General features: G+C 43.9%; 2 protein-coding genes across 2 annotated transcripts in view; one reads left to right on the plus strand and one right to left on the minus strand.

Annotated features, from left to right (window-relative positions):
* The window catches only part of LOC141178644 (uncharacterized), a 1,052,471-nt gene that overhangs the window by 834,532 nt on the left and 199,945 nt on the right, over positions 1-17,994 (plus strand). The window lies entirely within an intron of this gene.
* LOC141178670 (uncharacterized) lies at positions 2,988-17,940 on the minus strand. The gene is made up of 7 exons (XM_073660559.1): positions 17,879-17,940; positions 9,432-9,578; positions 9,123-9,302; positions 8,925-9,048; positions 8,744-8,841; positions 8,456-8,546; positions 2,988-5,400 (listed from the first exon to the last, which is right to left on the minus strand). Exons 2-7 carry the CDS (start codon positions 9,522-9,524, stop codon positions 4,211-4,213), a joined length of 1,776 nt encoding a protein of 591 aa, XP_073516660.1. The 5' UTR covers positions 9,525-9,578; positions 17,879-17,940; the 3' UTR covers positions 2,988-4,210.

Raw genomic sequence — 17,994 nt, forward strand, 5'->3', positions numbered from 1 at the left:
GGATGAGTGGTGCCATGCATACCAGGATGAGGGATTGGGTAACATACATACCAGGATTGGGATGAGGGGTGCAATGTATACCAGATTTGGAATGAGGGGTGCCATGCATACCAGGATTGGGGGATGAGGAGGCAATACATACCAGGATTGGGGGATAAGGGGTGCCATACATACCAGGATGAGGGATGGGGTGCCATGCATACCAGGATTGGGGTATTAGTGGTGCCATGCATACCAGGATGAGGGATTGGGTATCATAATACCAGGATTGGGATGAGGAGTGCAATGTATACCAGATTTTGAATGAGAGCTGCCATGCATACCAACATTGGGGATGAGCGGTGCCATGCATACCAAGATTGGGGATGAGGGGTGCCATGCATACCAAGAATGGGGATGAGGGGTGCCATGCATACCAGGATGGGGATGAGGGGTGCCATGCATACCAGGATGGGATGGTGGGGACAGGATGGGGGCAGCAGAAATACCAGGAGGGGGGCAGCATATACCAGCATGGGAGACCATATACCAATAAAAATGCTCGCCACCCAGGCATAGAACGGGTTCAATAGCTAGTTACAATATACAGGAGCATGATCTGACCATACAGCAGTTCCTACCTGAGATGTAGGTTGCCATGTAGGCAAGTGACGGCTAATTAAGAAAAGGACTATATGGCTATGCATATTGTGTAAAGGAGAATAATAGGTATAATCCTTTACGTCTGGATGTAGTATCTTCCATACATCAACTGGTTGAGACCAAAGCACAATTAGCAAAGCTTTTGTTTGTGTTTTAGATTGGTGACTCCAGCCCAGGGATGTGTCTAAAGAAGGATCCAAGGCAAAGTTAACCCCTTTACAACCCAAGGTGGTTTGCACGTTAATGACCAGGCCAATTTTTACAATTCTGACCACTGTAACTTTATGAGGTAATTACTCTGGAACGCTTCAACGGATCCCCCTGATTCTGAGATTGTTTTTTCGTGGCATATTGTACTTCATGATTGTGGTAAAATTTCTTCAATATCACTTGCGTTTATTTGTGAAAAAAACGGAAATTGGGCAAAAATTTTGAAAATTTTGCAATTTTCAAAATTTGAATTTTTATGCCCTTAAATCAGAGAGATACAGTACAGACCAAAAGTTTGGACACACCTTCTCATTTAAAGATTTTTCTGTATTTTCATGACTATGAAAAGTGTACATTCACACTGAAGGCATCAAAACTATGAATTAACACATATGGAATTATATACTTAACAAAAAAGTGTGAAACAACTGAAAATATGTCTTCTATTCTAGATTCTTCAAAGTAGCCACCTTTTGCTTTGATGACTGCTTTGCACACTCTTGGCATTCTCTTGATGAGCTTCAAGAGGTAGTCACCGGAAATGGTCTTCCAACAATCTTGAAGGCGTCCCCAGAGATGCTTAGCACTTGTTGGCCCTTTTGCCTTCACTCTGCGGTCCAGCTCACCCCAAACCATCTCGATTCTGTTCAGGTCTGGTGACTGTGGAGGCCAGGTCATCTGGCGTAGCACCCCATCACTCTCCTTCTTGGTCTAATAGCCCTTACACAACCTGGTGGTGTGTTTGGAGTCATTGCCTGTTGAAAAATAAATGATGGTCCAACTAAACGCAAACCGGATGGAATAGCATGCCGCTGCAAGATGCTGTGGTAGCCATGCTGGTTCAGTATGCCTTCAATTTTGAATAAATCCCCAACAGTGTCACCAGCAAAGCACCCCCACACCATCACACCTCCTCCATGCTTCACAGTGGGAACCAGGCATGTAGAGTCCATCCGTTCACCTTTTCTGCATCGCACAAAGACACGGTAGTTGGAACCAAAGATCTCAAATTTGGACTCATCAGACCAAAGCACAGATTTCCACTGGTCTAATGGCCATTCCTTGTGTTATTTAGCCTAAACAAGTCTCTTCTGCTTGTTGCCTGTCCTTAGCAGTGGTTTCCTAGCAGCTATTTTACCATGAAGGCCTGCTGCACAAAGTCTCCTCTTAACAGTTGTTGAAGAGATGTGTCTGCTGCTAGAACTCTGTGTGGCATTGACCTGGTCTCTAATCTGAGCTGCTGTTAACCTGCGATTTCTGAGGCTGGTGACTCGGATAAACTTATCCTCAGAAGCAGAGGTGACTCTTGGTCTTCCTTTCCTGTGGCAGTCCTCACGTGAGCCAGTTTCTTTGTAGCGCTTGATGGTTTTTGCAACTGCACTTGGGGACACTTTCAAAGTTTGCCCAATTTTTCGCAAAGGTGAACGGATGGACTCTACATGCCTGGTTCCCACCGTGAAGCATGGAGGAGGAGGTGTGATGGTGCTTTTCTGGTGACACTGTTGGGGATTTATTCAAAATTTAAGGCATACTGAACCAGCATGGCTACCACAGCACCTTGCAGCGGCATGCTATTCCATCCGGTTTGCGTTTAGTTGGACCATCATTTATTTTTCAACAGGACAAGGACCCCAAATACACCTCCATGCTGTGTAAGGGCTATTTGACCAAGAAGGAGAGTTATGGGGTGCTACGCCAGATGACCTGGCCTCCACAGTCACCAGACCTCAACCCAATTGAGATGGTTTGGGGTGAGCTGGACCGCAGAGTGAAGGCAAAAGGGCAACAAGTGCTAAGCATCTCTGGGAACTCCTTCAAGATTGTTGGAAGACCATTTCCGGTGACTACCACTTGAAGCTCATCAAGAGAATGCCAAGAGTGTGCAAAGCTGTCATCAAAGCAAAAGGTGGCTACTTTGAAGAACCTAGAATATAAGACATATTTTCAGTTGTTTCACACTTTTTTGTTAAGTATATAATTCCACATGTGTTAATTCATAGTTTTGATGCCTTCAGTGTGAATGTACAATTTTCATAGTCATGAAAATACAGAAAAAAATTTAAATGAGAAGGTGTGTCCAAACTTTTCATATGCGTTTTCCATTGAAATCACAAGGACCCAACTCCTCTGCTTTCCTCACAATGGCCTATTTTACATTGAAAAAATGTATGCGACAGATAATGTCCCTTGGACACTCAGGATCTGGGCTATGATTGCCTATTGTATGGTGCGCTTTTTTCAATCTCCAGCTCCTTATCAATAGGATCACCATGGATATTATTGAATAATGATCGCAGTGTTGGCATAATCACTTGTGCAGATATTATTGCGATTTTCTTCATCATCAACCATATTAAACAGATGGTTTATTTACTGGCTGTGAAGATCCAGTGTTAGTTTCTGAGCATTATGATGGCCTCTAACTTGGACGACATTATCCTCTAATCCCTGTACCTTGTCAGTAAGCTGTGACAGGATAGAAGTGAGGGGACGTATTTCAGTATTGTATGTAGTCTCCAGCCTCTGAATATATTGCTCCATATCTTCTTTAGTAGGGATAGACGTAATCTGATATACAAATAAATTATGGCGTTCCCCATATCAGAATAACCTGTGGTTGGGGGGTAAATGTCCCTGTGAAGCAAGCACTGCTCAGTATGGGGGCTTTGGTGAGAGTACAGGGAGATTTGTGGAGCTGTTTTCTTGTGAGGCCTACATTAAGAGAGAAGTTGGTGCAGGACTGACAGTCTGGAGCTGTCTGGCATCATGAGGGTTAAGACTGCTTCTTTTTCCATGCTGAGGTGAGGCAGTAATAGCTCCGGAGCAGGAAGATAAGACCTTCCATAAGAAATGCTGCATACCAGACATGCTGACGGAGGTGGAGGATCTCAGATTAACCTCTGATCTCTTCTTTCTTTCCCATATCGAAAGTCATGTTTGAGGCTGTAAATTGCTTATAATTCACCCAAGAACACGGTCTGAAGAGAGAAGAGAGTGCTTTCAGTGTGTGCGTTCTCTTGGTGCTATGTCCAGGCCATGTCCTTCCTGTTGATGTACAATACGTCTGAAGGTGGCGTTGATTGGCAGCAGGATTGTGTGATGTAGCAATCTTGTGTGATATAACAGCCTTACGGAAACGCAAGTTGTGACACCAATGGAACGGCGCCAGAACAGTAAGTGCGTATGAGTGTTTTTATTTTAACAAGGCCAAACATGAGGAATGAGAAGGAGTTGTCCTAGTAGTGGACAACCCCTTTATGAAGATACAATTTTCGGTTAAAAATGTAAAAGGCTTCTCCCCTGTGTGACTTCTATGAAGTTTGTTAAGAGTTGATTTCCGTGTAACACATTTCCCACATTAAGAACATGAAAATGGCTTCTCGTCTGTGTGAGTTCTCTGGTGACTAAGAAGTGATGATTTCTTCACAAAACATTTCCCACATTCTGAACAAGAAAAAGGCTTCTCCACTGTGTGATTTCTCTGGTGTATAACCAAACCTGATTTCCAGCTAAAATACTTCCCACATTCTGAACAGGAAAAAGGCTTCTCCCCTGTGTGATTTCTCTGGTGATTAACCAAATCTGATTTCCAGCTAAAACATTTCCCACATTCTGAACAGCAAAAAGGCTTCTCCCCTGTGTGAGTTCTGTTGTGCTTAACCAAATCTGATTTCTGGATAAAACATTTCCCACATTCTGAACAGGAAAAAGGCTTCTCCCCTGTGTGACTTTTCTGGTGATTAACCAAAACTGATTTCCGGCTAAAACATTTCCCACATTTTGAACAGGAAAAAGGCTTCTCCCCTGTGTGAATTCTCTTGTGCTCAACTAAACCTGATTTCCAGCTAAAATATTTTCCACATTCTGAACAGAAAAAAGGCTTCTCCCCTGTGTGAATTCTCTGGTGCTTAACCAAACCTGATTTCTGGCTAAAACATTTTTCACATTCCGAACAGAAAAAAGGCTTCTCCCCTGTGTGAGTCCTCTGGTGATTAACCAAATTTGATTTCTGGTTAAAACATTTCTGACATTCTGAACAGCAAAAAGGCTTCTCTCCTGTGTGAGTTCTCTGATATTTGATTAAACTTGATTTCTCTGTAAAATATTTTTCACTTTCTGAACAAGAAAATGGCTTCTCCTCTGTGTGACTTCTCTGGTGATTAACAAGATCTGATTTCTGGTTAAAAAATTTCCCACACTTGAAACAAGAAAATCTATTCTCTGCTGTGTGAATTTTTTGATGTTTAAGAAAAGACTTTTCGAGGGAAAAACTATTTCCATATTCTGAATGTGAAAATGGCTTCTTTGCTTTAGGAGCAATTTGTTTTTTAATGCTTATTTTGTGACTTTGATTTTCCTTAGTAGTCGGTAATGAATCAGAAGACAGGACGTGTTTCAAAGGATCAGATGACAGATCTTTGCTGTGAATGGATGATGGTATATCTGGAGTAATGGCATTCACTTCAATTGTATCCTGTGGGATCCCAAGATCATCAGATTTAAAAATTGAAGATGTCAGCTGTCCCTCTGATCTCCTGGTACAGTCATCTGCCAAGAAGAAAACCAATTATTATTTATGAATAACATATCCTTAAAATTTATATTGTTGAATATTTTTACTTAAACTCTCCGTAAAAATGTACTTTATGTAAAAGTATCATTATTTACCAAGAAAACATCACAGAAAAAAATCAGCCTTACCAACACCAAATCAGATAACAAATGCATTAGCATTTTAGTGTTGGTTGGGTGTACTGGGGTGTCTGTCCATGTGGGGTGCACTTATATAGTGCTGGGCAGCCCTCCTGATGTAATAGTATGGGCATCATTAGGCTAAGCCAGACACTGTGCATCACACCTACCTGTGTGACTGGCGTCCTATGCAAGCTTCTTCTGTGTGCATCTTTAATACTAGGCAACCACCCCTTCCATGAATTGGTATGATTGTGAGTGGTTGCTCCATAAGTATTTTGCACCTGCGCAGCCCCCACCTTTATCATGGGGGTCTGCGGCATCCTGCTAGTGCATTTGTTATATGATTTGGTGTTAGTAAGGCTGTATTTTTTTCTGTGATTTTTTTTAAATTTTGCCCTATGTTAGCCGTCATTATTCATCAAGACAATGACAGTTCACAGTCTAATAGAAAACCTCATAGGATGAACCAGTGGATCGTAGTGTTCAACTGTTTGTTAATTCTGCCTCCCAAATATGGAATAAAAAGCCACCAAACAATGTTATGTAGGTGAAAATAATATCAATAAAAACTTCTACTCATCTCACAAAAAACAAGTCCCCACTCAGGTCCATCATCTGTCAATGGAAAACCAGAGGTTTCCACATTATTAGTGGCTCAAAGGCTTTTGAAAAGCAACATGGCTTCCATAAACCAATCCAGCAATATCCGCTCTTCCAAAGTCAGATCTCCCCCTCTCTTCAGAGCCTTGCAGTGCGCCCAAACCACATTTAGCCTCCATGTATTCGGCATTACTATAATGAGAAGACCCCACTTAATTGATGGTGTGTGTCTCCTGGAGCACAATCTGGGCACTATGTGTTGGGTAATAAAATTATATATTTGTAATTTTCAATCTCCAACATCCACTGCGTGCTAATATCCGGAAAGTGACTGTGGAGTCAAAATAGTCACTGCTCCTATAGATTAATTCACTGAGGGTTATAATTTCCAAAATGGAGTCACTTTATGGGGATTTCTACTGCTCTGGTTTTCTGCATTTTGGTCACATTAGGGCTTCTGTAAATGGTGTGTCCCATCTCCTCTGGGATCTGCTCCTGGGATGTCTGCTTCTGTCACCAGGAGCCGCCTTATTCATCCTGCAGGCGGCGCTGGTGATGGAGGAGACGTCAGAACCAGAAGCTCTGGGCGGCGCAGTCTCTGTCCACCACTAAGATTAGGGTGCCTGGGACCAGTAGTACCATCCAATCTGGCAGTATGGGTGTGTGTGCTGTCCAGCTGGAGTAATCTGCTCCCTGCTTCAGCCAACTGGAAAGCACCGCACCCTACTAAAGCTGGAAGCATATTGCTGGAAGCTGCCAGATACAGCCTTGTCCTCCTCTGGTTCAGTCCTCTGTGTTCAGCTCCCGGCTTGTGTATTTGTTTCCTGTTGTGACCTCAGCCCATTTACTGACTACTTTTGTGTGATTTTGTATTTTCTCTGACCTCCATGTTTTGACTCTGCTATCTGTCTATTGTTCTTGCCATCTCACACCACAGAACATTAGGTAACACTGTGGCCCAAGCTTAGGGGGTCTCTGTCTAAGTCCAAATCCATGTAGAGGGGTTAAAGTATGATGAGCAAGGCAAACCCTGGTATCTGGAAAATGGAGTAGATAGTGCCAAGCCTGTTTGTGGTAGCCATCTTTTGAGGTCCCAGGTGACTATGAACAGTGCCCCCAATACATTGTGTCCGCACACTATCCCAGCAAAATCTGCATTCAAATAGCTAAATGGCGCTCCTTCCCTTCTTAACCTGCCATGTGCCCAGACAGTAGTGTACAACCGTATATGGGGTATTGTCAGATTCAAGAGAAGTTAGAATATTATTTGTAAGGTCCATTTGTTTCCTATTATCCTTTGTGAAGAATTCCAAAATTATCACCATATAAAGTGACACACGTCAGATTTGAAAAATGGGCCCAGATAGGAACACAAAACTGGCTGCAGGAAGGGGTTAAATCAGAGTATTTTGGGCACTAACTACTGTACTCAAAAACTGTGACTATAGACAAGAACACATCTACTGAAATGATCAAACTCAACAGTCTCCATCAGTAAGTAGTGAGTAACTAGTCGTGAAACCTCTCTGGGGTAATTGGAGTATGGGGTTCGGTGGCTCTTAGTAATCTAAACTATCGTAAGGGATAATATTTTCTGTCAGATGAGTTTCAAGAAGAAATATTAGATTTTCAAAGAGAACTTTTCATAATAGTGCAGAGCTGAGGTGTCTTAAATTTAGCTTAGAGAGATATCATGGCACAGGTGTAATGTTTGCTTTTGTTTAGTTTATCACAATCTGGTTTGAAGTTAGTCGGTTTTAAAAGAAATTGAAAAGTCACGATAAAGGGAAACTCTGTTGTTATTGTACAGAAATTCACACTTGGCCCTCACTGCAAATTTAATGTTGTAAATCATAAAAGTGAAGTTTGGCCAGAAAGACTAGACCTGGTCTTGTAGGGACCATATGAGGACATTCAGCAGCACAGAAGGGAGAGAAGGTAGATTCATCCAATAAGATATCAGGGATCTAGGAAGCCAACACCATCATTACCATCCGCTTTCTCTTACAGTCCCATCATAATATTTTTCTTCAAGTGATTTTCTGGCTTTGTGGTTTACAGATCTGGGCAGGTAACGTCTCCTAATCACAGGGGGTAGGTGGATCCTCCAGGTTGTAAGTTCTATGGAAAAGGGTTTCAATGCCCAAAATCATTTGAACAGTTTTGGGTGGAGGAGAATGTTGTGGTTTAGAGGCAAAATGGTGATCACACGATTGTGATACGGCCGGACTCCACCACTGATAAAGCAGCCACAGCCGGTGACTGAGAAGAATCTGTGACTTCTCTGAATTTAGTGGTCACTACTCACCTGGGTGGTCATATGTAGGAATCTCCTCTTTACACCGCTCATCACCACTCACATATGCCTCTATAGTATTAATATAGGTCAGATCTTCACCCTGAAACAAATATTGTAAAAGTCACAAACAGATGAGAAGTCACATCTATGATCGGCTGTAATCCTGCCATCTCCACCGTTCTCATTACACAAATAGAAAACACAAAATACTGGTGGATAAAACAAGACTGAGCACAAGACCTTCACAGCCGTCTACACATCATAGGGGAGATCTCATGATAGCTTCTCTCCATCTACCTGATGATCCTGAGGAACACTGGGATCTTCTTGTTTGCAGTCCAGTGGAAGAAGAGGACGTGGACATCTCTCTGGTGTTGTCCTCTTACTGGATAGATCTGGAGGAAACACATAAGGGACTGAATTCATTCTTTACATACAGATAATTATAGGTCGTGTGTATTTAGTCCTGTCCTATTACCTGGTGATGTGAGGGGCTGAGGAACCTCCATCATGACGTCTTTGTACAAATCTTTGTGTCCTTCTAAATACTCCCACTCTTCCATGGAGAAATAGACAGTGACATCCTGACATCTTATAGGAACCTGACACATACAATGATACCGTCATCCCCCCGATCCCTCCATAGCGTTACTGTATAATATCCCAGCAGTGTCACCTCTCCAGTTAGCAGCTCAATCATCTTGTAGGTGAGTTCTAGGATCTTCTGGTCATTGATGTCCTCATGTATCAGGGGGTGAGGTGGAAGCTCCGTGATTGGGCTCAAGGGTCTTCCCCATCCCTCAGACACATGGACCTGACAGCGCTCACTAGAGGTCTTCTTCACTATTGTGTAATCCTGGTTATGGAGAGACACATTAATAAATCTCACTACAGACATTTCCAGAGTCCTCACCTCTCCAGTTCTGTCCATCTGTTATTCCCATAGATAAGAATGATGTAATGTGACGTCATCAGAATCTCTCACCTCTCCAGTAAGCCGGAAGAGGATCTCTAGGGTGAGGTGTAATATCCTCTCTGCCATCTTGTCTCTATCCATATCCATCTTTGATGATTCCATAAGGAAAATTCTCTTTAATAGATCTTCACTGAGAGGATCTGATATTGTAGGGACCTAAATGAGAAGATGATGAGCCGATGTAACATCATAAAAATCCTGTGTAATAATACAATTACTGGAGATAATAAAGGGAAACATATGAGGAGATTTATTATTTTACAGTATTTAGTTTTCTTCTTTACATATAGTAATAAAACCTATATATTTTAGGCCACAGACAACAAGCAGTTTCTTCCTTGGAGTCTGCAGCTGAACACGTTTCTCAAAGACTCATCTGCCATAAAGCTAATTCTCGTCTCATTTACCGACACTGGAATCGGCATTAGCAATACTGCAGGAGATATTCATTATACAGGACATGAGAAATAATTACTTCATGAGGAGGACAACATCTTCATCTTCTACTATGGCTTTAGAAACATATTTAGCCAGAGTCTGTCACTGACTACATCTCCACCGGTCGTCTATATGAATGTTTCCCATCTTCCCTGGACTGTAATCTTCTATCACATTAGATCTCATGTTTGATTCACACACAGAAATTTGAGGCTTTGACACATGGTAAGGTTTTTAATATTATACAGAGTAGGACTATCCCGAATGGGTTCACCTTGCCATGGTGGGATAGCTTTCATGCTATTTTTGATCAAAAACAGACCGCCGGGGGGAGCCGCCTGAAAAATGCTTGCGTTTCCCATAGACTTACATTGGGCTCGTTGCTTGGGTCGAGCACCCGAGTATTCCAATGTGCTCAACCCGAGCATGGAGCACCCGAGCATTTTAGTGCTCGCCCTTCACTAGTTCTGAGTTTAAATCCCTGGTGCAGAAAAAATAAACTTTTGTTTTTTAAATGATGTTGGCGAGCACACAAACTTCACTGATGCTTGGCTTTAATATCTGACGACTTTTCTCATACATCAGAATAAGAATCACAATTACTTTTAGACCCCCTGAGTATTATCATGGTTAATCTCATAAGCCAAGAAAAACCTGTAGGGACACTGAACTTTTTATTATTAATTATATTATTATTATTATTATTACTACTATTATCCTTTCAAACCAAAACTATGTGACACAGATGCCTTACCATTGAGCTGTAGGTTCATTATTTGATTATTTAGGTAGTGATATATAATAATAATTACATAGCAAAAGTAAATTGGGAGTTTGCAGCCAGTTCTTGGGTGGATGGAAAGAAAAATTGACAATAAAGAAATGTTATTATTAGACCCCTTTAAGAAATTATGCAAATGAACAGTCACTTGGAAATAGATATGTAGCAAATTAGTGCCTCCCAATTTACTTTGGCTATGTAATTTACCATGCAAATAGACAGCTTGTCTGAAACTCTTAACACGTCAGGATGACAATCAAAATGTCAGATATTAAAAAGTAAAACACCCCTGTAGTTTGTGTGCTAAATATGGATAGTTAAAAAAAAAATAATAATAATAATAATAATATTTCTATTGGGATTTGAACTGTGACACTTTAGTTTCAGAGGCTGATGCCTTACCATTGAGCTATCCAGGCAAGTAATAGTAACTGGCAGCTTTTCTTGTCTTATGAGATCAACCATGAAAATACTCAGGGTGACTAAAAGTCATTGTGATTCTGATTCTGATGTTTGAAGAAAGTCACACATCAGACTCACACATCAAAATCAAACATCATTTGAATCTGTCTTGCTAGCAGTCTGTGCATAAGTCCCAATGAGTTTCAATCAGATTTGCACTGAAAATCATATAACCAAATGGAACTCCTAGGTTTCTTCAACTGAGTTAATAGCTCAGTGGTTAGTGCACTGGTGTCTGGATACAGAATTTTAGGTTCAAGTCCCATCAGCGAACAGTGACTTTTTTATTATTATTATTACAGTTGTAAAAGTCACTTATCAAAGTCACTTGTGAGAAACATTTGTCAGACAGGGTATTTAGCCTCAAACTGACATCATTATGATGTTTGATTTTGATATCTGATCATGTCCTAAAATGGACACTGTACTCCTGTGACTGTGTTAACCCCTCTAGTTGCTGGATGCTTCTGGAGCACAACACTTCCTGTCTCATGTGCTTGTGTTACTGCTAATAGTTGCTGAATGCTTTTAAAGCAACAGCACTACTTCTGCATGTCACACTCTGCAACAGCACTAATTCTGGATGTCACAATGGGCATTGCAGAAAATGACCTTGGTGGATAACGTTCAGGCCTTCCTAACGGTGTTTGAAAGGGTCGCTGAGAGGGAGAAACTTATGCCAGAGCAGTGGGCTGAGGTATTGGCACCATACTTGACGGGAGAGCCCCAGAAGGTGTACTATGATTTAGCTTTGCAGGACGCCAAAGGGTATGGCAAGCTAAAAACTGAGATTCTCGCCCACTTGGGGGTGACAATGACTATCAGGGAGCAGTGGGTTCACCGCTGGGGTAATCATCGGGACAAACCACCTCGCTTCCAAATGTTTGACCTGTTGCACCTGGTCCAGAAGTTGCTGGTACCGGATTCCCCTACACCTGCGCAGATGGTAGAGCGGGTGGTGATGGACCGGTTTGTGCACTCCCTGCCAAGGCCCATACAGACTTGGGTTGCCCAGGGTGATCCTTGGAATGCGGATGACCTGGTTGGACTGGTCGAGAGATACCAGGGGGTTGAAGGTTCCTTGGGAAGGCAGCCCACTCCATACTGGGGTTCCCAACAGGGGGTTGAGACTGAAAAGGGGGTGGGCCATTCAGGGTCCAAAGGGGTGGGGGAGGTGGAGCCTAAGGTCCCTACAGGTGATGTTGTTTACTGGAGGTGCCACGGCCCAGGCCATATAGCCGCCCGTTGTCCGCTGAGCCGATGGACTGCAGCATAGGACGCCATTGTTCATATTATGCTTATCCGACCTGCAGTGTGAAGTGTCAACCCAGCGAGGGGCCACAAGCATGTACTGTGAAGGTGAACGGACAGGAGGTAACAGCACTGCTAGAATAAGGGAGTCTGGTGACTCTTATGATGGCCACCCTTCCTCTTCAAATGATCCCAGGGAAAAAAAGTTGGCGTTCGGTGCATTCATGGTGATGCTAAGGACTACCCCATGGCCAGAGTAGACATTGAAATGGCTCACAGTACTGAGTCCCACGAGGTCGGCGTCGTTCAGGACTTGTTGCACCCTATTACTATAGGCTGGGACTTGTGTTTATTTCGGAATGTGTCGGGGAAGAGTTCCAGGTTCGCTGGCTCAGATAAGAAACCAGTTAACCCCGAGGAGGTATCACCACACCCAGAGTCAGACAGGTTTCCCTTTTGTGTCTGCCATTCCGGAGTTAGGGGTGACCAGCGAGAATTTTGGGTTTGCCCAACATCGGGACCTAACTCTGAAGGAAGCCTTTAATAATGTCACTGTTATAAATGGGGTTACACAGGAGCTGGGGGCTGACACAAGATTTCCCCATTTTATGATGAGTGGGGAGTCGTTGTACCGGGTCAAGAAAGTGAGGGAGGAGCGAGTGGAGCAGTTAATAGTGCCGGGCCCCTATAGACAGAAGGTGTTGGACATGGCCCATTGACATGTCTTGCGGGGATATCTGGGAGTGGAAAAAACGCAGGAACAGATTGTGCAGAGGTTCTATTGGCCCGGATGTAAGTATTGCAAGTCTTGCCCTACACGCCAGTTAACCGCCCCCACCTCTCACTTTCGAAGTCGCCTTGTGCCTTTGCCCATTATTGTAGAGCATTCAAGAGGATTGCTATGGAAATTGGTTGGTCCCCTGATTGAATCTGCTCGTGGGCAACATCAGTATACACTGCTCAAAAAAATAAAGGGAACACTCAAATAACACATCCTAGATCTGAATTAATGAAATATTCTCATTGAATACTTTGTTCTGTACAAAGTTGAATGTGCTGACAACAAAATCACACAAAAATCATCAATGAAATCAAATTTATTAACCAATGGGGGCCTGGATTTGGAGCCACCCCCAAAATTAAAGTGGAAAAACACACTACAGGCTGCTCCAACTTTGATGTAATGTCCTTAAAACAAGTCAAAATGAGGCTCAGTATTGTGTGTGGCCTCTACGTGCCTGTATGACCTCCCTACAATGCCTGGGCATGCTCCTGATGAGGTTGCAGATGGTCTCCTGTGGGATCTTCTTCAGGATGGCACATCAATGCGAGCTGTGGCAAAAAGGTTTGCTGTGTCTGTCAGCGTAGTGTCCAGAGGCTGGAGGCGCTACCAGGAGACAGGCCAGTACACCAGGAGACGTGAAGGGGGCTGTAGGAGAGCAACAACCCAGCAGCAGGACCGCTACCTCCTCCTTTGTGCAAGGATGAACAGGAGGAGCACTGCCAGAGCCCTGCAAAATGACCTCCAGCAAGCCACAAATGTGCATGTGTCTGCACAAACGGTTAGAAACCGACTCCATGAGGGTGGTATGAGGGCCCGACATCCACAGATGGGGGTTGTGCTCACAGCCCAACACCGTGCAGGACGTTTGGCATTTGCCAAAGAACACCAGGATTGGTAAAGTCGCCACTGGCGCCCTGTGCTCTTTTCAGGTGAAAGCAGGTTCACGCTGAGCACATGTGACAGATGTGACAGAGTCTGGAGATGCCGTGGAGAGCGATCTGCAGCCTGCAACATCCTTCACCATGACTGGTTTGGCAGTGGGTCAGTAATGGTGTGGGGTGGCATTTCTTTGGAGGGCCGCACAGCCCTCCATGTGCTCGCCAGAGGTCGCCTGACTGCCATTAGGTACCGAGATGAGATCCTCAGACCCCTTGTGAGACCATATGCTGGTGCGGTTGGCTCCGGGTTCCTCCTAATGCAGGACAATGCCAGACCTCATGTGGCTGGAGTGTGTCAGCAGTTCCTGCAAGATGAAGGCATTGAAGCTATGGACTGGCCTGCCTGTTCCCCAGACCTGAATCCGATTGAGCACATCTGGGACATCATGTCTCGCTCCATCCACCGTCACATTGCACCACAGACTGTCCAGGAGTTGGCGGATGCTTTAGTCCAGGTCTGGGAGGAGATCCCACAGGAGACCATCCGCCGCCTCATCAGGAGCATGCCCAGGAATTGTAGGGAGGTCAAACAGGCACGTGGAGGCCACACACAATACTGAGCCTCATTTTGACTTGTTTTAAGGACATTACATCAAAGTTGGATCAGCCTGTAGTGTGTTTTTCCACTTTAATTTTGGGGGTGACTCCAAATCCAGGCCTCCATTGGTTAATACATTTGATTTCCATTGATGATTTTTGTGTGATTTTGTTGTCAGCACATTCAACTTTGTACAGAACAAAGTATTCAATGAGAATATTTCATTCATTCAGATCTAGGATGTGTTATTTGAGTGTTCCCTTTATTTCTTTGAGCAGTGTATATTGGTTATCCTGGACTATGCCACACGCTTTCCTGAAGCGATTCCATTGAGAGACTCCATCGCAAAGAGTATAGCCTGCGAGTTAGTCCATAGTTTTTCCCCCGAACAGGCTCACCAAAGGGAGATACTCACCGACCAGAGAACTCCCTTTATGAGTAAGGTGATGAGGGAGTTATGCAAAGTCCTGCAATTCTCCCAGGTGAGGACTTCAGTATACCATCCTAAGACAGATGGCATTGTCGAAAGGTTTAACAAGACTCTGAAGAGTATGCTGAGAAAGGCCATAGAAAGGGCCGCAGAGACGGGGATTGTCCCCTACCGTATCTCTTGTTCTCCATCCGAGAGGTTCCACAGGTCTCTACAGGGTTCTCGCCATTAAAACTCCTGTATGGTTGACATCCGCGTGGTCTCCTGGATGTTGCAAAGGAAACCTAGGAAGCGGAGGTGTCGCCCCACAGGAGCGTTATCGAGCACGTCGCTCTGATGCAGGAGAGGATTGCGAAGGTGATGCCCATTATGAAAGAACATCTCCTCCAGGCACAAGAAGCTCATGCCAGAGTCTACAACCGGTCAGCCAGAGTGATCCAATTCAATCCAGGAGACCGAGTGCTCGTGCTAATTCCTACGGTGTGGGAGTAGATCCCACAGCACCCTCAGGTCCGGGTCGACCACAAGTACATACTAGTGTTTTCTGAGGATATTAAAGATACGGTCACTGTGATTGTGACAAGTTTCTATTACTTGTGTTATTCCATATTTTTCTTGGTCTCTCGGTTAGGCATGGAGGAGTGTCTGTCTCTCCTGTTTTTCTGCAAACAATCGTGCGGAATCCAAAATAAACAGTGGGTACCTTATTCCTTGAATCTGGTGTTCATGTCTATTGCCTGTATATTAACATCTGTGACATTAGAGCAGTTTCTACTCAACTGTAAAAATTGGCCCCATGGATATTGCTTGTTTTTTTTTTTTAGTAATTTAATAGTTTATTAGTGCTCATAGGTTAATGGTAGATGAGTGGCCCTAGGGTCCCATCCCGTACTTTCTTGATTGGTACATCCAGGAAAGGCAACTGGTAATAATTAAACTCTGATATAAATCTAAGTCCCACTCTATGGGTATTGAGTTCCCTGACAAATTCAAGAAATTGCTCACTCGTCTCTGACCAGATGATAAAAATGTTGTCAATATATCTATATAATACCCCAATATATGGATGCCATCACTTATGATCATCCCTGAATATTGTGGTTTCCTCCTATGAGCCCAGGAATAGGTTAGCATACGAGGGGGCACAGGGGCTCCCCATCGCAGTACCCCTGAACTGGTGGAAGTACTTCCTGTCAAAAAGAAATATGTTGGGAGTAAGTGTGAGTTTTAGAAGATCCTCCATGAAGTCATTATGTCTACTACACTCTATTGATCTTGATTTCAAGAAATGTCTTACTCCTCTGATACCATCCTCATGCGGTATATTACTGTACAAAGCCTCGATATCAAGTAAGGCCTGCTCCCCTACATGCATGTATACATGCTCGAGGGTCTACATGTAGGGGAGCAGGCAGAGGGAAAACCAATCCCAGAGGGATTATTCCAACTGCAAGACCTCAGGACTTATTCCAACTGCAGGACCTCAGGCGATACTGTGGAAATATTATACTGTGTGTGGGGGGATGGTGGTAGTGTAGGAACAGAATATACAACTGTTTATATGGAATGTGTTCATTCCCTTGTAATCTTCATATATTTCATGTTCATCCCATGTCCAATATACACAAGAAATCCATAATATCTCTCCATATGTTTGGACCTGTAAGTTTTTATGTTCATTCTTTTTATTTATTCCTGATCTTCATTCTTTTTAGTACATCCCTGAACATTAAACTGTGGGGGGGGGGGGCATCATACATCCTGCATAAAGGGCATAATGGGGGCATTACACTGTGTGGGGGCATCAAACATACTGCATAAGGGGCATAATGGGGGCATTACACTGTGTGGGAGCATCATACATACTGCATAAGGGGCATAATGGGGGCATTACACTGTGTGGGGGCATCATACATCCTGCATAAGGGGCATTACACTGTGTGGGGGGCATCATACATACTGCATAAGGGGCATAATGGGGGCATTACACTGTGTGGGGGCATCATACATACTGCATAAGGGGCATAATGGGGCATTACACTGTGTGGGGGCATCAAACATACTGCATAAGGGGTATTATGGGGGCATTACACTGTGTGGGGGCATCATACATACTGCATAAGGGGCATAATGGGGGCATCATACATCCTGTATAAGGGGCATAATGGGGGCATTACACTGTATGAGGGCATCATACATACTGCATAAGGGGCATAATGGGGGCATTACACTGTGTGGGGGCATCATACATACTACATAAGGGGCATAATGGGGGCATTACACTGTGTGGGGCATCATACATCCTGTATAAGGGGCATAATGGGGGCATTACACTGTGTGGGGATATTCATACTGCATAAGGGGCATAATGGGGGCATTACACTGTGTGGGGGCATCATACATCCTGCATAAAGGGCATAATGGGGGTATTACACTGTGTGGGGGCATCATACATACTACATAAGGGGCATAATGGGGGCATTACACTGTGTGGGGGTATCATACATACTACATAAGGGGCATAATGGGGGCATTACACTGTGGGGGGCATCATACATCCTGCATAAGGGGCATAATGGGGGCATTACACTGTGTGGGGGCATCATACATCCTGCATAAGGGGCATAAAGGGGGCATTACACTGCAGGGCTAGTAAAGGGGTCCTGTACTATGAGAACAATACGTTTCCTCCCTTCCTGTCTCCATAGTTGGGTCGTATGTATCTATTACAGGAAACAGAACAAAAACCTTATGATTCTTATAAAGACCCTAAAAGAGTCTCCGTGCTGAAGGGGTTAATGCCCCCTGCGCCCAGTAATGGGGTCTCCACATACCTCCACCTGCAGAGCCGCCACCACATATATGGCTGCTCTGTGCGTACAGGAGCTGTGATGAGGTCACAGGAGGGGAGGAGTCAGGGGTCACATGATCAGGGGCCTCAGTGGATGCA

The sequence above is a fragment of the Phyllobates terribilis genome, unplaced genomic scaffold, assembly GCF_046119375.1.
Source record: "Phyllobates terribilis strain yellow unplaced genomic scaffold, ASM4611937v1 Scaffold_29__1_contigs__length_15306474, whole genome shotgun sequence".
In the NCBI taxonomy this organism is placed as follows: Eukaryota; Metazoa; Chordata; class Amphibia; order Anura; family Dendrobatidae; genus Phyllobates; species Phyllobates terribilis.